At 47.0% G+C, this 13,133-nt stretch overlaps 6 protein-coding genes across 6 annotated transcripts; 4 read left to right on the forward strand and 2 right to left on the reverse strand.

Annotated features, from left to right (window-relative positions):
* Window positions 1-40: 40 nt before the first annotated feature.
* N7466_001395 (fungal specific transcription factor domain-containing protein) lies at window positions 41-1,882 on the forward strand (the record flags this gene model as incomplete). Its single annotated transcript, XM_057160793.1, has 3 exons — window positions 41-719; window positions 783-1,176; window positions 1,243-1,882. The coding sequence occupies 3 exons, from the start codon at window positions 41-43 to the stop codon at window positions 1,880-1,882; spliced, it is 1,713 nt and encodes a 570-aa protein (XP_057027041.1).
* Window positions 1,883-1,998: 116 nt separating this feature from the next.
* Window positions 1,999-4,102, reverse strand: N7466_001396 (GMC family oxidoreductase; the record flags this gene model as incomplete). Its single annotated transcript, XM_057160794.1, has 5 exons — window positions 1,999-3,014; window positions 3,091-3,398; window positions 3,480-3,559; window positions 3,634-3,748; window positions 3,801-4,102. 5 exons carry the CDS (start codon window positions 4,100-4,102, stop codon window positions 1,999-2,001), a joined length of 1,821 nt encoding a protein of 606 aa, XP_057027042.1.
* A 767-nt stretch (window positions 4,103-4,869) lies between these two features.
* On the forward strand, window positions 4,870-5,823 carry N7466_001397 (phytanoyl-CoA dioxygenase family protein; the record flags this gene model as incomplete). The annotated part of the gene is made up of 2 exons (XM_057160795.1): window positions 4,870-5,362; window positions 5,426-5,823. 2 exons carry the CDS (start codon window positions 4,870-4,872, stop codon window positions 5,821-5,823), a joined length of 891 nt encoding a protein of 296 aa, XP_057027043.1.
* Window positions 5,824-6,506: 683 nt separating this feature from the next.
* On the forward strand, window positions 6,507-7,754 carry N7466_001398 (Enoyl-CoA hydratase AKT3-1; the record flags this gene model as incomplete). Its single annotated transcript, XM_057160796.1, has 4 exons — window positions 6,507-6,820; window positions 6,930-7,040; window positions 7,184-7,540; window positions 7,610-7,754. The coding sequence occupies 4 exons, from the start codon at window positions 6,507-6,509 to the stop codon at window positions 7,752-7,754; spliced, it is 927 nt and encodes a 308-aa protein (XP_057027044.1).
* Window positions 7,755-8,408: 654 nt separating this feature from the next.
* Window positions 8,409-9,501, reverse strand: N7466_001399 (FYVE zinc finger domain-containing protein; the record flags this gene model as incomplete). The annotated part of the gene is made up of 2 exons (XM_057160797.1): window positions 8,409-8,804; window positions 9,070-9,501. 2 exons carry the CDS (start codon window positions 9,499-9,501, stop codon window positions 8,409-8,411), a joined length of 828 nt encoding a protein of 275 aa, XP_057027045.1.
* Window positions 9,502-11,917: 2,416 nt separating this feature from the next.
* N7466_001400 (2-hydroxyacid dehydrogenase) lies at window positions 11,918-12,961 on the forward strand (the record flags this gene model as incomplete). Its single annotated transcript, XM_057160798.1, has 1 exon — window positions 11,918-12,961. One exon carries the CDS (start codon window positions 11,918-11,920, stop codon window positions 12,959-12,961), a length of 1,044 nt encoding a protein of 347 aa, XP_057027046.1.
* Window positions 12,962-13,133: the final 172 nt, after the last annotated feature.

Raw genomic sequence — 13,133 nt, forward strand, 5'->3', positions numbered from 1 at the left:
TCTTCGCCTTGTTTTTTTTTCTCTCTCCAAAATCCCCCAAATGTCCACCGAAGGATATTTTGGTAGGGCCTGCAAAACATGTCGGCGTCGTGGGCGAGGATGTGATCGACGACTACCGACATGCAATACCTGTGAATCCAATGGACTTGCCTGCGAGGGCTATTTATTACAATGGCCAGGACTCGCCAGCCGCGGGAAATTTGTTGGCAAGAGTATTCCCGTGAGCACCAGCAAAAGACAAGGAGGGAAAGTAACAAAAGGAGCCAAAGCAGCCAAAGGGGCGAAAGGGGCGAAAGAAGCGAAAGAAGCAAAGACAACAAATGGAGAGGAAACAAGAAAATCACGTCGGACTGGGAGCCAGCAGCATACCGTCCCTTCAACTCCGATTGCGCTTCCTTCTACTTCCCCTGCTTCAAATCCTACTTCGTCTCTGCAGTCACCCTCCGAACAAGAAAGGGAAGGCCATATCGTCCAGCTGGATATTCTGGACCCTCAAGTCTTTCCCGATGAAGACATACCAATTGATCCACAATTATCACTCGAAGATAATCTACTTCTTTTTGACAGCTTAGTGGGTTTTCAATCTATCGTTGAGGTGGATACTTCTATCAAGCCGCCAACCCTGGATATTGGAACTCACATGGAAATGAATAACCACTTGTATCCAACAATTGATGCGTTGAATATTCCGACCGAGCTGAGATTTATCATGGAATATCGTTCGTACCTTTTCTCTTAAATTGAAAACAAGCATTGCGTACGCTAATGAAAATGAATTCCAGATCTTTGCGAAGTAATACCGAAGCTTTGCGTCGACAACGTTCAAAATCCATACCGAGATTATATTTTCCCTCTCGCTATCGAGATACCCTCTTTGATGTATGCATGTGCCGCACTAGCAGCATGTCATTACGATGTCAGGTTGTCAACAAATCAATACCAGCGGGAATTTTACAAGTTCAAGGGCAAGGCAATGAAACGACTCCAAGAAGATCTATACTCCCAAGCTCGAGCCATCCATCCCGGAACTCTTGCTACAATACTTATGCTCTGTCTCTGCGATATCTGCCATGGAGGTGCCTCGGATTTCGAATCCCATTTCCAGGGTGCCAAAAGACTAATAGAGTTACGTCAAGAGCGCACGCTAGGATGCTTTATGGAACAGTACTTGGTTTGGTAAGAACATCCCACCAGCTGCTGACTCTTGGCCAATACAAGATAGTAGCTAACGAACTATTGTAGGTTGGATGTAATGGCTGCCGCATCCCATTCTCGTTCAACAATCTTTGCGGCACAGGATATCCAGAACTTGCTTGGTGAATGCGGGGACTTCTGGGGGTTCGACGCGATTCCTTGTCCACTAGATCAGTTTAAGCTTATTCACGAGATCGGCACTTTACACAAGGAATCATCGAGCTCTGTCATTAATTCAACAGAAACACTGAATCGGATCCAAAGTATCAAACATAGACTGCTGCGTGGTCCAATCCATTCACAGAGAGGCCAGAACTGGTTTCACTTGACCGAAGCCTATCGATTCGCCATAATTCTGTATTTGCTTCGTCTATTCTGCTGTGACGTGGATGACTACGAATTAAATTGGCTCGTCAGCAGTGTTTTATATCATGTGAAGTCTACTCCACCTGCGTCTGGCTGGTCCGATCAGCTGCTATGGCCATTATTCCACGCAGCCGTGGAGATACGGGATGTAAAACAACAAGAATGGATTCGTGAACGAGCTCAGTGTATGCAGTACTCCGGAGGCTTTGGAAATGTGCAAAGTGCACTGAAAATCTTAGAAAAAGTGTGGATCGGGAGCCGACCTACTGAATATTTGGACTTGATGGTGGGCTGGGGCCATGGAACAGTGCTTCTTATATGACAAAAATAGCATGAAATTGTTTCTCTAGTTCTTGATACTGTACGTTGACTTGGAATTCTCTCCATACTAGTTTCAAAGTTTAGAGCCTGGCACGCTGGATAGATTGCCTGTGCTGGTCAATGATCTTGTGCGCACACTGAAGGCCGATCAAATAGGCATTGATCTGGGTATGATTGCTGTTTCAGAGTTAGATTTGGACGCGACAGGCAAGACAAGGGAAGACTGCGGAAGGCTTGCCATGTGAGAATGGGACAGACGCTAAGATCAGCGACCCGGAGATTGTTGAACGTCCCTCTAAGGGGCCCACCAGGGCTCCCATCAGAAACTCGGAAACATGAGTCGACGACGGCTGTATCGTCTATACCCATGCGGCAAGTCGACATGGAATGGTATCCTTGGTCAAGATTTTTCCGAATAAAGTCCAATATCCCATCGTCAGTGTCATCAATAGGACCATGTACCATCGTCTCTATCACTCCTTCATATGCCCTGGAGCGGGAAATTTGCATAGCCTTCCGGACGGTTTCAATGGCGATCCGACGATCAAATGGATGGGAGAGGAATTTGGGATCAATAATTGGGTGGTCTCGTGGGTTTCTTGAGCGGATACTTATCACACCCTTTGACAGGTTGTTTTGCAATAGCAATTCGTGGGTGATGTAGCTTTCTTCTGGTTGAACGTTCCCCTTATAGACTGATGGTCCGGATCCAAGCCAGATCTCGGCCGAAGGTCTCGTTGGTTCCAACAAAAATTGCTTGGTTTGAGAGTCAAGATCATTAAACTCTTTGGATTCAAAGAGCAGCTGGATTTTGGGGAATGCCACAGACCCACTGGATCCGTACATGGCAAGGGGACCAGTCCGGCTGTGCGCATACTCAGCTTCGGCCTTGGCAAGAATTTTTGGATCAAGGAAGATCTTGTTGTGTGCTGGAAGGCGGTCATCCACTTTGTATTCACAGGTGATGATGGAATGATCTAGCATATTCTGACCAACACCCGCCAAGTCAACTTTGACGGGAATTCCATGTTGCTCCAAATCTTTTCTTGGGCCAATGCCGGACAGCATTAGAATCTTTGGAGACCCAAAAGTGCCAGCAGACAAAATGACTTCCTTTCGACAGTGAACGATGACTAGTGGGGATGGAAAGAAAGAATTAATTAGCAACGCGTAAGAAAGATCGAACATCTGATCAACTGATATACTAACCTGTTCGCCTTGTGGAGGTATTGTATAGATCCACGTGGGTGGCAAGTCCATTGGTCGTATGGACCATGTCACACTCGGTGCTTGTCAAAATAACCAGGTTCTTGAGACTCTTCCGCGTGGATGCAGGAAGAAACCCATTAGCTGCATAAACCCTCTCGCCATCACGTACATTGAACTGGGCCAACCCAACCCCGATTGGGTTACCAGCATTGTTGTCCAGGCATAGGGGAATACTGGCTTCTAAGCATGCCTCAATGTATGTCGCAACACCCGGGACCATTTCTTTCCCAAAGCCCAGCTTGATCGGTCTATTATTCTTTTGTTAGGAACCGACTTTGAGGGTTGAGCGGGTACGTGGAACATGATAGAATAAGCATAGCCTTACTCACCCAGAGGTGCCATGATTTGACGGCAGTGGACTTGCAAACTTGTTCATACCGGCGGGCAAGGCAAAGTCAAAGTCTTCCAACTAGTATGGATATAGTATGTGAGATTGTGGATCATCCATGAATCAAAGAGATGAACGCTGGAAGAATGCTGTACCTTCTTCATCAACGGTAATATGTTCTCCCACCTCCAACTTTCATCATCAGTCAACTGACTCCACTGATCGTAATCATCTTTAGGGCCTCGTGCCAACGCCATATAATTCACCGCTCTGAGGAGTCAGCGTGGCTCGATTCAAAAGTTGGCCGGTGAAAAAAACGTACGAGCTGCCTCCCAGTTGTCTTCCTCGCAGAAAGGTCAGTCGCCTGTCGTTCAACTCACGCTGAGGAACTGTTTCCAGCTCCCATAACCCTTCTTTGTCTTCCTGTAGCTGTTTGACATACTTGCCGGGAACAAGAACATCGGCTTGAAGATCTGAGTCTCGACCGGCTTCCACCAGGAGTACAGAGGCATCTGGTATCCCGGTGGAGAGCTCCGCTGCCAGTACACAGCCTGCGGTGCCGCCTCCGATGATAATATAGTCAAAAGTACTGCCATCAAGAATAGGCGGGTTTCTGGAATTCATATTTTGGATTTTTGGGAAATTCAAACACCGGAAGAAAGAATCACAAAGACATCTGGTGGTAGCTCTGGTGGTTTTCGAATTCCAAGGGTCTTATGAACGTTGTAATTCTTCCATCTGTTTGTTATTGATCAATTTGGGCGGTATATCCATTTCCAAGGTTGCTGATTGATTCCTTATTTGGTCAACGAATGAGCCAAATGGATTATTAACCTGACCATCTCGAATACAACATTCAGACTCATGATGGACTAACTTCGCTGTTATTGGTAAGTGACAGAGACTTGAATTTCATTCCATTCATGATTCAAGCGTTCAATATGTGGCCTCTGGTCTGTGCGCTCCATCCCGATTAGGCAACTCGATAAGATGGACCTTTTTGATTCTCTTGAGTCTTAAAACACTCAAAGATTCAAGAATCGAATATTTGATCATCGCACGGACCAACTTGAATCTCCTTGCATCTGCTCAGTCACCTCGAAATCAGATGATCTCCATCTCATTGTTTACCTGAACGAGGAATCAATCTCAATGAACTCTTCTTCCCATCACACTCACCAAATTAGGTTGAAGAGGGGAGAAAATTACGAAAATATGCGCATGCGATCCAAGTTTCAACCCGGAGAAATGCGGTCAAGTGGTGGTTGATCATTTTCCATCCGAGATCAATGCTATTTAAAGGTTCAAAGGCCACCAATTTGGTCGTTTGGAAGCACTTCAAGTTGTTGATCTCCGTCCATCAAGTTCTGATCATCCCATATTCATTCAATATGGGCTCCATCTCTCCCCGTCCGGTCAAAGCACTCCCGGCCACTTCACCACCAGAAAATCTCCTGGATATCCTTTACCGGGATGGTGCCGTTGTCGTCAAAAATCTCCTGTCGCTGGATCTTATCAGTGATATCAACGGCGAGATTAAGCCATACATGGATGCCGACTATAATAGCGGACTCGAGGTCTTTGCAAAGCAAACCAAGACTGTCTGCGGACTGGCAGGCAAGTCGCCTTCTGCTGTCAGGGCCATCTTGCAGAACCCATCTGTAAAGACCGTTGTCAATGATGTACTCAGTGTGACCACCGAGAGCTGGTGGGGCGAGGCTCGCAACAAGTGTGTTTCTCCTCCGCTGTTGAGCTCGTTCTTCACGGTTCGCGTGGGACCTGGCAGCGCCCGACAAGGCCTTCACCGTGATGACCAGGATCACCATGCTACACACACCCACAGTGACCCCAAAGAGACCACCAAGCTGGGATGTTTTGTTGCAAGTAAGATACCCCCCCCTTTTGTTGTGTGTAATTATTATTTCCTAATGACACCCAAATGAATAGCTTCTAAAGTCACCAAAGAGAACGGTGCAACGGAGATTGTCTTGGGTTCACATATTTGGGATGATGTACGGAAACCCTCCGTGGATGAAGTCAGCTATGGCGAAATGGACACTGGCGATGCCCTTTTGATGCTGGGCAATTGCTACCATGGAGCTGGTGCCAATGCCACGACCGACTCATTTCGAAGCGTGATTGTTACATTGTTTTGCAAGGGTGTTTATCGGTCGGAAGAGAATCAGTTCCTCGCAGTCTCACAGAAGCAGGCTAGGAAATTAGATCCTGAAGTGCAGGACTTACTAGGGTGGAAGGCTAGTGCACCTTTCTGTGGATGGTATGATTTGGGACACCCCTACCGGCTTATTCGTGATGTCGATAGCGTGGGCGCAGATTTATTTTAACACTGGTACCGGGGCTGCCCAGGTGTGACTCTCGGGTGAGAGCGATGATTGATTGATAGTATGCATCAATTGTCCGGAGTCTACAATGTTTTTATGATCAATTGATAGGGTATTTGTTTGATTTGGATGCTCGAATTTCACATGCACATGTGTGTATTAGGTTCAATGTTCAATGTTGTATGTACCTATTGATCAATTCAAATGAATCCAACATTGAACCCCGCCCTATGTACCAGTATACACATGCACCTCCAGGGAGTGCTGGTCATCTTGTAAACACATGCACAATGTACATGTACTAGCTAAGGCTGATATTCCAAGTTTTACCGGGCCGATCCCAGTGCTCCAGATGTCGTGAGCCGAGGTAAATACGGCATACACACCTATGTACTATGTACCACATGTGTATCCAGATATTCACATGTGCAGTCTCCGATGCATGCACGTGTGTGCATAAGAAGATTTGAACATTTGAAAATGGATCAGTTCAAACATTTGAAATATTTTTAGGTACTCGCTTGACATGTGGAGTGCTACCAGTTGACCGATACATACTAGTAGGTATGGATGCACGTGTATATAAATATCTGTTACCGAAGTAGTCAACTGATATCCTTGCTTGGAACCTTTGAAATTCTGTTATTAATGCAATTCTAGCTATTCATTTGAAGATTTGATCATCAATGGCATCTACATGCATTGATATCCCCACATCGTACGAGACTCTCAAGCTCACACACTTGAAGATCTCACATCACCCTTCTGGAGCTCCAAAGGCAACTCCCGTGGTTACCTTCATTTTGGATAGAGCAGAAAAGCACAATGCATTTACCCCAGAGATGGCAGAAAGCCTCACCCAGGCATATCGAATAGTCCATCTCGACCCACGCGTGAAGGCGGTTGTATTGACTGGGGCAGGGAGGATGTTTTGTGCTGGATCGGATCTTGATGTTGGATTCGGAAGCGGGGAAGGAAGAGCAGTGGACTTTCGGGATATGTATGTGATGACCCTCTTTCCAAGGCTGGAAGCCCCCATCTGTATTAAATTCACATGCTTTGACGGAAAATCCATGTAAATCAATTGCTTATGTTCGTGTGCACCTTAGTGGCGGCCGGGTCGCGTTGGCGATGCATCGATGCCATAAGCCTACTATTGTGGCTCTAAATGGGTCTGCTGTCGGGGTTGGCATGACAATGACCCTGCCAGCTGCTGTTCGGTATGCATATCCTAATATACCTGTCATACTACCTAAGAGGTATTGGATTATCTGGATTATCTGGATGCCTAACTATAGAGGTATATGGATGTGATGGATCTATCATATTCGGGAGTGCTAATCTGCCTCAAATGGACATGTAGGATTTGCCATGAAAAGAGCAAATACGGATTCGTCTTCACTAGACGCGGCTTGACCATAGAGTCCTGTGCGTCATATTTCCTGCCACGGCTTGTCGGGTTCTCGCGTGCCATGTACTTGATCACTACTGGTGGCGTCTACCCCCCTACATCTGAGCATTTCGGCGATCTTTTCACAGAGGTCCTTCCCGATGCGGGGAAAGTGCTACCGCGAGGTCTAGAACTGGCTCAAGAGATTGCGGAGAATGTTAGCCCGCTAGCTTCCTCCATGAGCCGTGCCCTGATGTGGGAAGGCCCTGGTACGCCCGAAGCGGCTCATTTGTTGGAGTCGAGGGTGTTTCACCATATGATTGGACAACGGTATGAGCTTTCTATGATATCAACTTATCAAGGTTGTTTGGTTATTAGACACTGCTGACGTCACACTAGGGATTACAAAGAGGGGGTTCGTTCCTTCTTGGAGAAGCGCCGGCCTCGCTTCGAGTCGGAGTTGTTGGGAGCTCCATATTATCCATGGTGGTCAGAGGTCGATATTACCCGGGAAGTGACCGTTCCGAAAGGGCCGAAGCTCTAGTTTGACGACCTCGGGATTTGTATACATTCGGAATGCCCAGGTGCAGGTGAGAACTAACATTAGGTAGTAATAGCATCAGAAGGCTTTGAAACTACTCGGTGGCCCGCTGTTGAGAACATTGAAAGTCCAATGGTGCTAAGATTTGCACCGGAGTGTACAACATGGATACCATGATAATAAATTCATTTAAATTGTGGACTTGTTGGGACAGCATCGGGCGATTTGTTTTGAATCCGCACCGCCTCATTTTGAAGGGTTGCGGATCCGAAAACAGGAAACCAGATGATGTATGAAATTGATGTATGAAATGGAAAGAAACATAAATCGAGATCGTCACTCGATAAAAATAGCTGGGTATCAAGAATGAGAAAATAAAACAATATGCCAAAGCTGCTGACTGACAGCTGGCGAAAATCAAACACATCTAGGCAAAATGTCGAGCGAGAAATCAAAAGAAAACAAAACAAAACATAAAACACAATAGTAGGTCGTAGGGAAAGGCAGTTCCCTCTCAGTGTCGCCAATTGAACTCCGTAAACCATGGTCGCAAATCAAGATCGTCGAAAAGATAAGAGTAAAATGATGAGTAGATAGAAGTGAAGAATGGACTGCAACTAGACCTGCTGAGCCGCAGTATATCACCGGCGATGGAGATCAGAAGGTGCTCCAGTTCCAGTCACGGGGAACACTGGCCGCCACGTCGGCAGTCTGTCCTAGGTTGGCTTGCAGGGCACGACCGGACTCCTGGCTGTTCTCGAGATCTTGGGTGGCATCATCGTGAATGCTCTTGCAATCCATGTTGTTTTGAATCTTATTGAGTCGATCGGTGCGAGTCTCTTCCCAGCGCTGGTGAGCACTCCAGCACAGATCGCAGGCTCTGGAAGGGACACCATCCGGGTGGAAGCGGGCATCCTGGTCGAGAGGGACAATGTGAGGGGTGTGGGAGGAGCAGAAGACATGACCGCAGTGGCGGCAGTGGTGGCGACGCAGGAAGATGCCAAAAGAGGAGCGACAAGTCGGAGAGTCACAGTTGGGGGAAGCAGAGTCCGCCTGAGGGAGGAATGTCAGCAAGCAGGTTTCGCGACCGAAGAGAAAATGTGAGAAGCTCCCAAGAAAACAATGTGAAATGGTGATTAGGGTCAAAGTATGGGATATGTGCGCTTGTCACGTTCAACAGATGGCGTGCTTGCACACGACATTTCCGAGGATGCATACGCCATTCATCACCACTGGGCATTTATAAGATGAAGAGGGAATCTTTCATCACCGTGATGCTTTGTTTCTTCTTCTTCTTCTTTCATTTTTCAGAACTTACTTTCCAGTGATCCCGAGTGGGAAGGCCAGTCACAAGGCCCAGTTGTTCGGTCTTCATCCACTCATGCTCAGCTGACTTGCTGATGCCACTATACTTGCTCTCCATAGTGGAGCGGCGACTGATGGGTTCGTCCGAGTCCTCGTTCAGACTGTCGAGGGAACCATGCACGCTGCGCGGTGGGGTAATGGGAGAGGACTTTTGAGGACGCTCGGTCGGTCGCAAAGCCGCGGGGACGTACAGCGGGCCCTTGGGAGGGCGGAGCTGACGCGACTGCAAAGGCAGTTGGTGCAGAGTGGCGGTATTAAGGTGAGGGGAGGTAGGAGAATTGTTTGAGGGAGTAGTTGTATTGGAGTTTGTGGGCGATGGGTGACCATAGACTGAGATCTGGTTGGCGGTGCCGGGGGCGGTGGCGGTCATAACGTGAGTAGACATTGGGGGTGGGTATGACGATATGTGAGTGGTTGTGTGTGTATGTGTGTGTGTAGGAAAAAGTGAGGGAAAGAAAAGAGTAGAAGATATGAGGGAGAGGAAGTAATAAAATAAATGAGGCGAAGAAGTCAGGAAGAAAGGTGATTGTTATGGGGACGGGTAAAGGGGAGGCAAAGTGCCATTAAAAAGTGGTGATGTCGAGGGGCAAAGTAAAGAGCACACGAGGCCAAGGCAATATGGAAACGGTGAATGGCCGAGATGGCGGTGGAGCACGGGAGGAGCGTTGAGGCTAGAGAGAACTGGGGCGGGTTAAAGGTGGAGAGAGATTTGGATTTAATGAGATTGGAGTAAATCAATCATGAGATTGACGAGGATCAGGAGGCGAAGTTTTGACTTGAATCACTTGAAGATCATCAAGGGAGGATAGAATACATAGAAAGTGAGATACTATGGGAAAGAAAAAAGATATCAAGGGTTCAAGGGAAAAGAAAGTAAGATATAAATGAATATTGGATATATTAGTACTATATTACTCTATTACTCTATACTAGGTACCTTGAACTAGAAGACTAGTAATACTACGATCGGGTACGACGCGAGTTCGTTTTCCCGTCCAAGCCCGAATCCTTTTACCCGCCAACTTAACTTTGGGGAAATTTGGGACTCACCGATATTTCCACATTTTCTTTTTTAAATGCAAATCTGATAAATCCCTATACAAGTCCAAAAGTACAGATTGACCGCTTCTTTCTTTCCTTTTTTTTTTTTGTAGATTGCTAGTAGCAAAAGGAAAATCCGATCTTATTCGTCTGGTTTTGGAGGTAGAAAGTAAGAATACTACACATGCAAGTACATATCCCGAACGCATGATGGGTTTCCGCATTGAGTTGCCGTATTGCATTCCTCTCCAATTTTCTCTCCATTTTTCTCTCCACTCAAGTCCACCCAAGTCCAAAAACCAAAAAGAAAAGCCCCCGCTATGTTTCGCGGAGGTTGACCCATCAGAGAGATGATCGGGATTGATCACTTACACCTTTGTTCATTATGATGTATACGATCTAAAGTTTCAAAATATTGTATGCATTGGCCAAACCTTGAAGATAAGAGAAAATGTCAAGAATGTGGAATACAAGTTGATGCATCATGATCTTGACCCTCGATTCCCGCCCTTGCAAATGTCCAAATGTTCTGATTATTTCTGATTATTTCCCTTTTGATTTCCCGTTTGTCCGTTTTCACTGGGGACTTAATCACGCTAGTCCCGATCCAGCTCCAAGGTTTACTAGTGGCTTGAGGATAGCCAATCAGGAAGGAGGTGGCGTTGCAGGCTTATCAGAGCTCGTTGATTGGTGGAAAACAGACCTCGGTTCCAACCAGTCGGGCCATGAATAATGCAAACCACAAAACCCACAAAATCCACATCAGAACGGTACAGTAAACAGCTTCCTCTTTACTCACGGACTCGGAGCAGTGCGGAGTTCCCTCCCTTTTCACCCAATCAAGATCACCGCTTTCCAATAGCATTCCTAGATGAAGTAATTCTGCAGAAGAAAAAGGAATGTTTCGGTCCTCGTCCGAGCTTCCCAGCCCCATTTCCCTTAGCTGCATACTCCGTACTGTAACTGACTTGGTGCATATTGATGACATGCTCCATAGAGAGGTCAACGGGGGATTCGAATGTTTGATCATCACTCTTCTCTTGGCAAATGGGATCATTTCCGTTTGGAAAACCTAGTATATTGTACAGGAACTCAAATAGCAGAATCCCAGAGCTTACTAGTATGTATATTTCTTCTCTCTCACCGCAATCCCCCGCACGGTACGACATGACTTTTGACCGGACTTAGCAGCCGGTCCCGGGAAAACGATCAAGTACAGTCAACTGGTACAGATGCATCTTCCACCCCCATGCATCTCCGCCACGCTGCCATGCACGTACAGTATCCCGACTTATGTACCTAGTACACACCGTACAATATACAATCCTTATCAGAAGTCCTATCACCTCACTCCACACTTATTGACTACATCCTGTAGCTCTACACCGATTCCCAATCCTACCTAGATGCTGACCTTGGTTGAACCTGTCCAAGACACCCTCCGAAATCTGGGGTCGTCAAATGTACTTCCCCATGGATTAAATTAACTTGAGACGGGAGGAATGTTCCATGTTCCCTCCGATCGACCTACCCCGATCTGATATCCGGGGAAGTGTTGAGATCTAAGTCTCCCCTCTCGACGCTTGCAGCCATGGTCTCGGGAAAACTCACACATGGATATGATGGCGTCATGACTTTCAATCATTGCTCAAAGGGCCCAAGCATATCTTCATTCATTCTGGTCCTGGTGAATATCCTCCCAAATATTGGTCAAACAACCGATATAGTACCAAAGAAAGAAAAATTAAACCTCTCCAATCATGAAGTTGGCCGTCTTCAGCGCCAAATCCTATGATCGCACCTATCTGGAGGAGGTACGCACTCAGCGATTTCCACACCTGTGTCAAATTGAGTATCACGCGTTTGCATTGTCTGAGGAGACCGTACCCTTGGCCAACGGGTGTGATGCGGTTTGCGTCTTCGTAAACGACACATTGGACAGCCGCGTCCTAACTAGCCTCACCACCCAGGGGGTGCGAGCCATCTTGCTAAGATGTGCAGGTTTCAACCACGTGGATCTCCCGACCGCAGAAAAGTTAGGCCTCTTCGTCGCCAACGTTCCTGCCTATTCGCCGGAAGCGGTGGCGGAGTTTGCAGTCGCCTTGGTGCAGACACTGAATCGCAAAACCCATAGAGCCTACAATCGAGTGCGAGAGGGGAACTTCAATATTGAGGGACTTCTAGGCACCACTTTGCACGGCAAGACCGTCGGTATCGTTGGTGTGGGAAGGATAGGTCTTGCCACGGCACGTATCTTCCACGGCTTCGGTTGTAAAATGCTCGCTCATGATCCATTCGCGGGAGATGAGTTTGGTCAGTACGGGACCCTTGTTGACCTGGACACATTGTTGCAGGAAAGCCACATTGTCAGTCTTCATTGTCCACTGACCGAAGGCACGCGGCATCTGATCAACGAAACCACCCTGGGACAAATGAGACCCGGGGCGATGCTGGTCAATACATCAAGGGGAGGATTGATTGATACCAAGGCCATCATTCATGCTTTGAAGACCCGTCATCTAGGGGCCGTCGCACTCGATGTGTACGAGGCAGAAGGGGAACTGTTTTACAACAATCATGAAGGCGAGATAATTGATGACGATGTGTTGATGCGCTTATTGACATTTCACAACGTTCTGGTCTGTGGGCACCAAGCATTCTTCACCAACGAAGCCCTGACCGAGATTGCCGAGGTCACGTTGACAAACTTTTCTGCCTTTGTAGACGGTCTGTCATGTCCCAATTCCCTCGTCACAGAGGGGCATGTCCTCGTCCCTGCAGACACTGCCCCAGTTCGGTTGTAATATCACTGCGAATCTAATCACCGTCCTTTACATGCTTGGCTTGGCCCAACCCGCCAAACCTGCACCTCAAAGGGCCGTATATAAACCCCATGATACAGATACATTGTTTCAAGGTACTTAGGTATACATAGATAAAATGATAAATTCGTGGATAATATAATCGTATTAATCG

The sequence above is a fragment of the Penicillium verhagenii genome, assembly GCF_028828195.1.
Source record: "Penicillium verhagenii strain IBT 33310 chromosome Unknown utg000002l_segment0_segment0, whole genome shotgun sequence".
NCBI lineage: Eukaryota > Fungi > Ascomycota > Eurotiomycetes > Eurotiales > Aspergillaceae > Penicillium > Penicillium verhagenii.